Below are 12,034 nucleotides of genomic sequence, written 5' to 3' on the forward strand. Positions count from 1 at the left end.
GAAATCTTTGGAGACTTCATCAGTCCTTTGTTGGTTGCTGGGCTGGAAGTTTCCAAGGCTGAGACCAACTGAGATGGCTGAACAGAGTGCTCACATCATTTTTATTTTTCTTAATTCTTTCCTTTTTTTTAAATGGTTTTGATTGTGTGGCTTTTCATTTTGTTTGTTTGCTTATTGCTTTAGTAGTGGAACCTTTTCTTCCAATGAAGTCTAGTATAGAAGTTCAAAAATACATGTATAAGAGGGAAGAGCATTAACTGCTCTGATGTCCTACAAGTAACAGTGACACATGGCACAAAAATCAGGAGTTCTAAAAGATGCACAGTGAGAACCAAGTCTCTCTGTCTTGACCCTCAGTTCCCCAGGAACTCTGCTTTCCAGGGGCATTGGTTGTTACCACTTTCTTGTGTATCTGTCAAGAGATAGTCTAGCATTTACAAATCTTATGCATGTTCACACATACATCTTTTCTTACTTTTTTTTTTAAAGAGAGGGATCTCCTATCTGCTGGTTCACTCCCCAAATGGCCACGAAGGCCAGGGCCCGGCCAGGCTGAAGCCAGGAGCCAGCAGCTCCATCTGGGTCTCTCACGTGGCTAAGAAGCCCAAGGACTTGCCGCCTTCCCAGACACATCAGTAGGGAGCTAGACTGGAAGCAGAGCAGCTGGGACTCAAACCAGCACCCATAGGGGATGCCAGGGTTGCAGGCAGCAGCTTTACCTGCTAGACCACAGCACTGCCCCCACCACTCCCAGGTGCACATCTATTCTTTTATCCTCACAAAATGATAACGTACTATACACACCTGATTCGGGTTATTTCTTTCAAATTTGAAAATATATTGTGAGGGCAGGTGCTTGACCCAGCAGTTAAGATGCCTGCGTCCCACATTTATATACCTGAGTTCAATTCCTGGTTGTGGCTCCTGACTCCAGCTTCTCACCTCTGCAGACTCTTTTTATGCAGACTCTGCTTTATTCTTTTTCATACCTGCATACTATTCCCACCTTATCAAGAACTGGTCCTACTTATTGGGAAATAACCCAGTGTCCTCTACTGTGGACATTTGAGTTATTTGCTGTTTGTAATTGTTGCTGTGTTTACTATTGCAAGCTGGCAGCAGTGTATGCATTTGTATTCAAAAGAAGGCTCCACATCTGCTCCCTCCGGGAGGTGCCTGACTCAATCAAGGAGATACATGTTTAAAAATCCGATAAATGCTTCCAAATTGCTTTGTCCTGAGGTTGTCTCATTTTACACTCCCATAAGCAATATTTGAGAGACCCTGTTTTTGCCACTCTCACCAGCAGTACGTGAGCAAGCTTATTGAAACTGTGCCAACTCTGACAGGTAAAAGATGATCCTGCACTATGTTAACATGCCTCTCTGTTACAAGTGAGGTTCAGCTTCTTTCATAGGATATTTTGCTTCATAGACTGCTTTTGAACTTGTTCTTGGGAAATGAAACGGTGTCCAAAGGTCAAGCAATATGCAAATGATTTAGGAATACTGAATTTTTGATATCAATCTTATTGCAATCAGTTGTTTTTAACATAATGTAGATTCTGCCAGATGCTATGTAAGAAATCAGTTTCTCAGGTTTACTGATGCTTGCTCAAAAGTTCTCCATCATGGGACAGGCATTTGGTTCAGCAGTTAAGACACTGCTTGGGATGCCCCCTTCACATACTGGAGTGCCTGGGTTTGAGTCACCACTCTGCATCCAATCCAGCTTCCTGCTGACGTGCACCCTGGGAAGCCACAGGTGATGGCTCAAGTACTCAGGTCCTTGCTACTCGTATGGGAGACCCACATGGAGTTCTGAGATTCTGGCTTCAGCTTGGCCCAGCCCTGGCTGTTGCAGGCATTTAGGGAGTGAATTAGGAATTGAGATGCTCTTTCTCTATCTCTCAGAAATAAAAATAAAACTTTAAAAACTGTCCCGTAAGTATTAAAAGGTTGTCTTTGTGTTGTAAGGATAAAGATTTCAATCCTATTTTTGTAAGCTCTACAATATTAAAAGCTGTTGTATCGAAACTGATGTTGTCTTATTAAATGAACTACTTTTTTAAAATTAGATTCAGCAGTGGCATTTATGAAACAATTAGAAATTTGAATATCAACTGGATATTTTTGAGCTGTTATCTTTTCTAGCTGTGATAATGATATTGGGATTTTGTTTGAAAAAAAGAATGTATCTTTTAAAGATGCCTACTGAAATATTTATGGACTAAATGATATGGTTATCTGGGATTTGCTTCAAAGTAATTTTGGAAGGGGTAACATTGGCTGTAAGTTAATAATTATTGAAACTAGATATGGAGTAGTGGTGTGCTGTTTTTCTAAGTCTTTGACATTTTCTGGAAAATTTAGAACTTGAACAAACATGAGGTTCCTATCACGTGCAAGACATAGTGACTTGTGTTTCAGAAAATAGCTCTCAAGCCTAAGAGACCTTGCTCTACATGTTCTCTGCACTGAGCCCAATGCGCTGGATGTTGTGGGCGCACAGTAGGCACTAACGCACACAGTTCAGTTCCCAAAGGGCTGCTCTGCTTTCCCCTCTCCCCCGTGGTGGCCATGATGATATGCTCCGTGACAGAGCAGCAGGCCGAGTGATGGGGTTTGAAGGAAGATGGAGACCGGTGCGTTCAAGAACCAGACAGTTGCTTCCAGGGATTTCCTGGGCCTTGGCATTGAGCTTCCTGAGATGAAGGAATTCGAGACAACACGTCTAAGCAAAGGACAGTGACCCGTGTTACATGCATTATCTCTTAGGAGCTTCTTAGGGAGTTGCTGGGAGTGACAGGGATAACACAGAAGGCTACGGGGATATATAATCATCACAAAACCTTCTTAGAACATAACCAGCCCTCATCTGTTCTCCCTGAGCCACTTTCGCTTAAAGTGCAGAACAATAGGGTGCCCAGAAATGTGCTTAATGAATGTCCTCTCATGAATAAGGGATGATCTCGTGAGCAAGGAGAGACTCCGAGCTGGGCAGTCATCAAAGGCAAGGTCAGGAGGGCAGGCTGACGTGTTGGTCCCATGGGTATGTTTCAGAATTAGCCAGCTCAGAAGCAGGGAAATTCGTGGTTCTAATGTTTGCATGCAGGTGTCCGTGTAGTTGCCGCAGGATGAGAAGAAAGAAAGATTAAAAGAAAAAAACCAGTGAGTCACATCTTGCCTGGAAGAAGGCTCTTTTGAGAAAGCCTCCATGCTAGGTCGCAAGCACCATTCTCATCTTCCTCATGGGCCAGATGGTTGCTGGATGCTTTGTGTTGCCCTTTGTCACAGACGAAGTCTGTGCTGACGCTCGTGGAAGCACGATGGAGTGCTGACCCTTCCTGGTGGCATTTAACATGTATGTGCCACTGTGATTTAAACCACAAATACACGTGGCACCATGCACTAAACGCAGTTGCCCGGCTTCCCTGCTGAGAAGAGAGGGGGCTGCCCAGTGGCCCTCTAGGGGTAGGCAATGCCGCCCCCTCTAGTTGGATGATGCAGATTGCTTGACGCCCACCATGCCTGGTCCCTCCCAAACCCTGCAGACCACTGGGGCTAATCTCCATTGCCGAACCCCACATTTCAGAGCATGCCAGGACCAGAACTCAGGGAAATACACTTCAGGAGAATCCAAAAAGACCTACACTGAGCCCCACCTCTTTTATCTAATGACATACCGGAAGTTCTTTGGAGGTCCCGTAACAGGCAGGTGTACGGAGTAAAAGGAAGTGGCTGAATGGAAGCGAATCAGCGCCTTTCAAAGAGACACTTTTTTTCTTTTGGCTTTGAAAGTAGCTGATTCAGTGCCATTCACCTATTAAGAAGGCAGCACATTTTTCTCTGCAGCTACAAAATCCAAGGGCCTTTTCCCTCTACCAAAATCTGAGTGTGTGTTTGTAGAGGGTGGAGGGCAGGGGGGTTGGGAATGCAGGGGGTGGAGGCAGCCAAGAAACCCACCCGGTTCAACCAGCCAGAAGTGTATGACTGAACCGGCTGAGACGCAGCCGCCCCCCAGGCAGGGGTTTAGAACACGGGGTCTTTCTAAGACTGGCTCCTATAAATGCAAGGCTCAGATGCTTCCTGAAGCCCAACGTTTCTGCTTTTCATCATGTAAATAAACCAATGCTCCACGCAGGTAAATACCTCTGCACTGAGTGTTCCCTCTTGTCTTTCAGAAATACCGACAGTATATGGCAGGACTTCTGGCTCCTCCTTATGGGGTTATGGAAACAGGCTCTAACAACGACAGTAAGTGACAAACGTGTACATCTTGTATGCAGAGGTTTGTGGGGGTGGTGCGTGCTTTCAAGTGGCAAAAAATCCATCGTGCACCAGCCTGACACACTAGAGGTCCAGGCTCTTTTGTGGGCAAACTCATACCTGGGGTATTTTCGCAAAGCTGAGGTAGTGTTTATTTTGTGGTCTTAGCTAATAGAAGGAGGTTTATCAGCTGGAGCTGGATCATCCTCAGAACACGAGGCCTTCATCCTATAGTGAAATCCAGTGTTGCTCAGTGCGCGTTGGGGAATGGGATTTGTGAACCATCTTTGTCTCAGTCACTTCTAGATACCCAAGAGCCCTGTCTCTTACTTGTTTTGGCCCAGCTGGTCAAGGATAGAAGCAGTGGGAGGCAGATTCTTAAATCATGGCCTCTTCAAATGCGGGGGCCCCTGTGGATATCAGGGTGCAGGGTGACGGGGAGGGTGGTAGAAAGCTAATTTGCTCAGGGATCTGCAGTAATCATCGCACCACGGATTTGTATATCAAAACAACATGTTGTACACCTTAGAGATACATGGTGATATTATGTAGTAGATACATAAAATAAATCATCCACGCCCCTGATCCGTGATCAGTCTCAAGGAAGCTTTGTTCTGTTGATGCTCTTTTCTAGTGGGCACCCAGTGCATTTAAAGAACTCCCATGTCCTCAGTCTGTCTGTCTGTCCGTTCCGGCGTGGGGTGGTGTCTGAGGCCTCTTCTGCTGGGAGTTGCTCCATTGTCCGAGTCCCTTTTTAAGCTCGTGTGTGCATCAGGGCACAAGGTGCCCAGTGCCGGGGAGTATCAGGCAGTGCTCCCTCCCCAGGCATCCTCAGAGCCTCAGAGTCACCACTGTCTCATGCCCATCCTAGCTCCTGGAACTCCCCCCTCCCTCCCAGCCCTGTCCCTTTCTGCAGGCGGCTCTCTGCCCTGCCTGGCCAGCAGCTTGAGGGAGCTGCCTCCCTTTCCTGCCTTCCTCTGCCTTCTCTCCCCCTCTGCCTACAGAGAGTGTGAGGGAGGGATGAGTGTTTCTGTCCTGTCCTCTTTATTCTTGGCTTTTCTCCTCCCCTGGCTGAGCCGGGGGCTGGCTGGCTGGTTAGGAGTGTCCGGCTTGAAATCCCAGCTGTGCTGTGTCCCCCAGCCGTGTGGCCTGGGCCAGGGCACTTAGTCTTCCTATGCCTCTGTTTCCTCAGAGGGCTGTTGTGAGGCTTAGCTGAATCTGAACAAGTCACAAGAGTGCTGGGCGCGTAATAGGCACCCAAATGGTGGTAGCTATTAAGCCCTCACCCCAGTCACTCTTGCACCCCGCAAAGTCTCGACTCTGCCCCCACTTCTTGAATAAACCACTCTACCATCCAACCGTGGCTCCCGCTACCCCTTCCCTCTGGGTCTCTCTGAGTCTTTCCATGTTCAAGTCTCTGTGGGTCCCCAGGCACCCACTGCGTTGTCCTGGCTTGCTTGCTCACCAGCCATGTGCATTTTTGTCTGTCTCATGGTGCTGTGGCCCATCCGCCCAGAGTCCCCATATTATATTACCCCGGGGTCTAGTCTTGCACACTTTTTCTTTCCTTCTCACTTTCCCCTTGGCCCTCCCGTCCTTCTCAGCAACTGATAAACTGCCTCCCACACAGCACCTTTGTTGGGTTCCTCCAGGGCAGCCTCACTTTCCAAATGACAACCTAGCCTCTTTCTTCCTGGGTGTCCTGCTGCCCCCCCCCCCAACCTCCTGAGCTCAATAAGGGAACACATCCTGATCCCCCTAAGTCCAGGCCACCCTCCTCGGAGGCCCATTTCCAGCATCTCTGCTGTTCTCTTTCTCTACTAGGCACAAAAACCTCAACCAGCTCTGGGTTCCTCCTCCTCTGCCCGCCTCCCGCAGAGACCCCTCAGCTGTCCACCGCCTCACCTCCCTTTGCAGTGCCCCTGGTCTTTTATGCCCATTCTCTCTGCAGCCACCGGGTGCAGGCGCAGCTAACTGAACCCTCGGTGTCACAGCTTTGGTCTACCCAGCATCTGATTTCCACCTAACTTTTTATTTATGTTTTTATTATGAACAGTTTCAAGCATACAGAAAGCAGAAAGAATGGTGCACTGAGCACCTTCACTTTAATCACTGTTATTTAATAGAAATATTTTTTGTGATTTGGTATTGTTTATTGTTAATAAATTTATATGTACTTTAAGATTAATATTTTTGCCATATTTCCCTCTTTTATCACATTTTACCTCAAATACCTCAAGAGGAATTGTTTTAAAGCAAAGACTTTTCGGTATATGATCACTTTATCTGGAAAATATATATCTGTCACTACCTCACCTATTAACTGGTTAATGATTTTTCCTAATAATGCCCACCACCCAGCCCATACTCAGATTTCCCAATCTGAATGTTTCTCACTGATCACTCCAGTAATTGGACTTTAGTCAACGACCCTGCATTGCCCCTTGTTTTAAATATCTTTTCCTTTTGAACATTTTCTTCCTTCCTTGTTCCTATTCCTGTTTCTATGCTACTGCCCCAAATTATTTACTGATTGTCCATTGCCTGCCCTGGAAGGTGAAATTGCAAAGCCCACCTTTCAAGTCCCTCCTTGGCCAAATTCATCTCTCTTCAGTCGTATTTCTCCACAGCTGCCCTAATTGCCAACCACTCAGATATGCTGATTTGTGGAACACTGTATTGATTTTATTGAACCTTGTAGGAAGTAATCTTCATTTATACTCCTGTACTTCTCAGATGATGAACTTTGACCCTTGCAAATGGCTGCGGCTGGTTGGATGGATGGGATGGAGGGATGGATGATAGATAGAGATTGGATGAGGGATGGAAGGATGATTGATGGATGGTGGGTGGATGATAAATGTATGGCTTCAGATGTTAGGTCACCCTCACTCTTTCTGACACATATAGGAAGGGATGACAAACATGCACATTAATACTTTCTGCTTCAAACGACATTCCCTTCAATCTCCCTGCTTTCTGCCTGAGATTCTGTCCTGGTGCTACCCGCTCTGGAGGTCAGATGTTTAATTAGGAATGTTTCCAAGCAGTCTTCCATTCTTACCCTTCCTACATACCCTACTGCTGCCTATTAGCTTGGGTACTTAGTTCTTTTAATGCTAATATTACAATCCTGAATGTACCCAGGCAAACACAATGTACTGTTTACCAGAATGTAGAAGTACTATATTTTTGCTTTGCAAGCCACTTCCCACTGCCCCACTGGTTGGAAGCTAGATGTAAGCCACAGCCAAACCCCTACCTCCATGCTTCTGTCTGCAGTAGAAGGTCACTTGTGCCTGCTGCACTAGGGACATTAAGCTCTGTTGGAGCTGTGAACCTTTTGGTGTGCATCCCTCCCATGTCATTTGGCGAAGCAGCTCCAAAGGAAGTGACAAGAAATGGGGGCTGCCTGTGATAGATGCTCAGGAAATGCTTTTCAGCAAATGAATACATGATGAATAATTAACTTTCTCACTAAGCAAAGTGAGATAGCCCTGGAAGGAGCCACTGGCTGGCTCAGGCCTGCCTTGAATCAGCAGGAAGTTGCTTTGCTCAACATGGGAGATGTGTTGCGATAGCTTTTATGTGTCCCTTGTCTCTAGGTTCAAGTCACTGGAGAGTGGGAGGTGCTTCAGAGTTGATATGTCTGAAATTCTGAGTGTTCTGGAGCCCAAACCGTTAGAATGAGTTGCTTACATTGAGTAAATCAATCTGTGCTGGGTTTCACCTCTGGGAAAGCAAAGCATGTGGCCAAGAAGCAAAAGAAACATAAGTTTTATTTTTCTGGGCACATAGCCCTGCTCGTCATCCATTGATTGATTTACATTATAGATTTTGATCTGTTCTGTTATTTCTCTGAGTAACATTATTTAAGTTCTTATGGAAACACAACTTAAAAACACTAAAATATTACTTGGGTTGGGGCAGCAAAGGACTTCTGTTCCGTTTTACAGGTTGAGCTTACAATTCACAACCTTTCTCTCTGTCTTTTTCCTCTAGGAATTCCTGACAAGGAGAACGTGAGTAGCTCCTCTCTGCCTAGCTTCTAAAATCTGTCATAAGGTTAAATGTAATCATGGTACCTCTACCAGCAAAGAGAGTTCTTGAACCACATTCAACAGAGCAATAAATATTTTTTTAATCTTTTGCTGGCATCATTGGTGAGTTGTTTTGAAATATGGATGGGAGAAGGTGAATGCTCTGACATGGCCATGACATGCCTGTGATATTTAGTCTTGAAGAAAGGTCATTCCAGGGGCAAATGGTACAATTTCTAAGTGTTTCCTTTTTCCCATCATGTCCATGTGGTAAAACAAATCTAACTTCACAGCATGGGGAAAAACTCATTGTTTCTTCTTGGTAGGAGTACAGACTGTGAAATTCAAGGTCAGTTGATGAATTTGTGCAATTATATCCAAGTGCACTAAAATCAACATTTCTCTTTGGAAACTGAAAATAATTACTTGCTATAATTGTTTGGGGAAAACAGGTGACAAAGTAGGAGGTTAGGGAAAATAGCTTTACCAAGAAAGGGTGCCAACCATGCTTTGGAAGCAAGGTAGTGGTTCAGTGGTGTATTTTTGCATGCAAATAATAATGTGACTTCTATTAACTAGAACCTAAATTTAGACGACAGGAAAGGGCTGATGATGAAGTGTGTGGTGAATGGTCTCGAGTGGTGCTCGGGTGGCTCTCAGGTGCACCACTTTGTCGTGCTGCTTGATTGCTGTGTCCAAGGAGCAGTGTGACACTTGTCATTCTCCTTTCCCTGCTCTCTGTCCTGGGCCTACAGGCAGATACAGTGTCTTCATTGAATGAAGGTGATTTCTGTAGCCATCGCTGGAGATGGGGCTCTGTCTGTCTTTAGAGGCCATCTTCTTTTCATAATGTTGCTTCCAAAGTGCTTGCTGGGAATCTGGCCCACGGCAACACCATGGCAAATCTGGGGTCGAGGCCTAGCAATGCCGCTTCAAATGTCACACCAAAATCTTGCAGCATTTTGTTCAGCCAAGAGTTTTTCTCCCTAGCTGGGGGCCATGCACAAGCTCATTGGTTTTTCTAAACATCCTTATTGCATCTTTGTGAAGACTTAAAAGGCTGTTATGAAAATTGAATGAAGTAATTTGTGGAAAGCATGGTGACAAATACAACAGGGCTCAGTAAATGTTAGGACTCTTCTTGCTGTGTTTTCTCAAGCCTTCTAGCGTTTCCTAGCTGTCTTCTCTGAAAACAGCCTACCCTTCACAAAGGAACTGTCCTTTTGCCTTTTACAACTCTCCTTAAAATCCCTTTCTTCAGTGAACCTTGCCATCAATCTGGGGCTGAGCAAAAATTGTTGGTGTGTTTTGCATAGCTTTAGGTATGATTACGATGGTTCTTGAAGATTCAAAAGCAACAGGCTTTTTAGTCTAAAGCAAACCACTGATCCTGCTACCATTTTAGACACGGATAGTCCCAAACACTCATGCCTTAACAAATAATTCAGAGATCATTAGCCAAATAAAAATGATGAAAGGGCCTTGTGCTCTCTCATCAAGTGGCTGTTGGTGACATGGAGTGCCCACAGAATGTGCCAAACCCTGGGAGGACGAAGATGTTCTAGACTTCAAAAGGAAGCTCTGGTTCTCCCAGGCACTCTGTGACCTTTAGTGGGCTCCCCTGCAGTGTGACAACAGGCACACGACTCCAAGCAGAGGGCCTAACAGCTGGCACCATGTGCTCACTTCATGACAAAAGAGGAATTTGAAGTTTGCAGAACATCTGGTACACGAGCTGTTAACAACAGGCTGCTCTGAAAGACTTGGAGGACTGGTCAGCCTGTGTCCTTGCTCTTGGTAGTAGCCTATGCTTATTTGTATTTTTTGGGGCCATTCTAGGTCGGTTGACCAACAATCAGGAAAGCACACTTGTTCTCTATTAGCAAAGCAAGTGGTAGTAGCTCACCACGTGCTGTTAGGAAAGCTCTCTAGTGCTAATCAAAGAGAAGCAAGTGAGATGAAAGACATTCATGAGCAGAGTCAAAGCTCTAGAAAGATAAAAAGAAGCTCAAGAGGCTTAAAATGGTGTTAATTGAAAACTTTTCCTTTAGAAGAAATAAGTCATGTTATGATTTCTTTTATTCTTTATCTTCTTTAATTGCATGCTGAGCAATTTTATATTCTCCTTATGTTTCCAAATAACAATGATATGCCTGTGCACTTAAATAAAAGTGCTTAGACTGTTGTTTCAGTGTCCAAACATCCTTTATGGAAAGAATTTTTTCCTTTCCAGGTTCCGCTCAGATTTTGTTAATCACCACATTTAACTTTGATCAAATATGCAATGTCAGTTCATGGTGTTTTTAGCTGCTTTGCAAGCTATATTTGTATTTCTAGACTTAGCTTTATCTTGCATAAAAAAGAGCTATCCTTTCTTAAGATACTCTTTTGTATATACAAATGGGCCAGCAGTTTCTTGCTGGATTGATGGGGAAGTCATTTAATGTTAGAAACTGTAAAGTAATTAAGAAAAATAGTAGAGAAATAAACATGGAGCTAAGAAAGCAAATAGACAATTTTGGTAGAGTTGTGATTGCTTAGGACTGGATTTGAGAGAGAGAGAGAGAGAGAGAGAGAGAGAGAGAGAGAGAAACACTCCCATCCACAGCTCCACTCCTCAAATGCCCACGGTAGCAGGGGCTAGCCCAAGGTAGTTTAGGGTTGAAAGTAGAAGCCAGGAGCTCAGTCCGGGTCTCTCACACAGGTGGCAGGAATCCAATAACTTGAGCCACCACTGCTACTTCCCAGGATCTGTGTTGGCAGGAAGCAGGGGTCAGGAACCAGAGCCCAGAATTGAACCAAGGCACTCTGATGTGGGACATGGTGTCTTACCCTCTAGGTGAATGCTCACTCCCAGGGTTGTTGAGTTGTTAGAGAGTCTTCTCTTTGCTCCATTTAAGCTGCAGTTTTCCCCCTGTTCTGCATGTGCCATTCCCAATTGACCATCTGTACACTGAAGTTGAAAATCACAATTACAAGAAAGCTTTATAGTGGGTACCCTTTTAAGATCTGGGCTTGTCTGTAATTTTTGCTACTTATGTAGATGTTGTTGCCTATTGTGCGCCATCCTTTTGAGCGGACAACTGCTGTGAACTTTTATTGTTTTGGAAGGTTATACTTTCCTTCCTCAGAATGGAGGGAGCCAGAGAAATAAGCTCAGAGAGATTTTACAAAATAGTCCCATTTTTTGATTTATAAGCATTTTGTTTCCAAATGGATCTTTGGAGGGTCTTATTTTTCAGGCAGTAATCAGGGTTCTTACAAGAAGTTTGTGACAAAGTGAAATTAAAAGATCAGTTTATTTTGATTCAGAAATTTTGAAATTTAAGCAGTTTTTTCACAATATGCATCTTCCAGGAACTTTGTGAAGACTCCCATAGTATTGATAGCATGCTTAGCAAGCTTCTTGCTAAATACTGAAGAGTGCTGTTTTGATATAAATCGCAAATGTTTCAGAGCTCAGAGATATTCACCAAGAGCTGGAACAGTGACTGGGGCTGGTGTTGTGGTGCATTGGGTCAAGCCACCACCAGTGATGTTGGCATCCCACATCAGAGTACCAGCTTGAGTCCTAGCTGCTCCAGTTTCCACCCAGCTTCTTGCTAATTCACCTGGGAAGGCAGTGGAAAATGGCCCAAGTATTGAGCCCCTGCCACCCATGTGGAAGACCCAGATGGAGCTCCTGGCTCCTTTCTTGGGCCTGGCTCAGACCTGGCTATTGTGCCA

The 12,034-nt window shown here is 44.9% G+C and overlaps 1 protein-coding gene across 2 annotated transcripts in view; it reads left to right on the top strand.

The window, feature by feature from the left end:
• RAPGEF4 (Rap guanine nucleotide exchange factor 4) overlaps positions 1 to 12,034 on the top strand; it is a 328,711-nt gene that overhangs the window by 188,847 nt on the left and 127,830 nt on the right. For both annotated transcript variants that reach the window (XM_062187806.1, XM_062187808.1), the window contains 2 exons: positions 4,184 to 4,256; positions 8,271 to 8,290. In XM_062187806.1, coding sequence (XP_062043790.1) covers positions 4,184 to 4,256; positions 8,271 to 8,290 — 93 coding nt within the window. The remainder of the gene's footprint in view (positions 1 to 4,183; positions 4,257 to 8,270; positions 8,291 to 12,034) is intronic.

This window comes from Lepus europaeus, chromosome 1, assembly GCF_033115175.1.
Source record: "Lepus europaeus isolate LE1 chromosome 1, mLepTim1.pri, whole genome shotgun sequence".
NCBI lineage: Eukaryota > Metazoa > Chordata > Mammalia > Lagomorpha > Leporidae > Lepus > Lepus europaeus.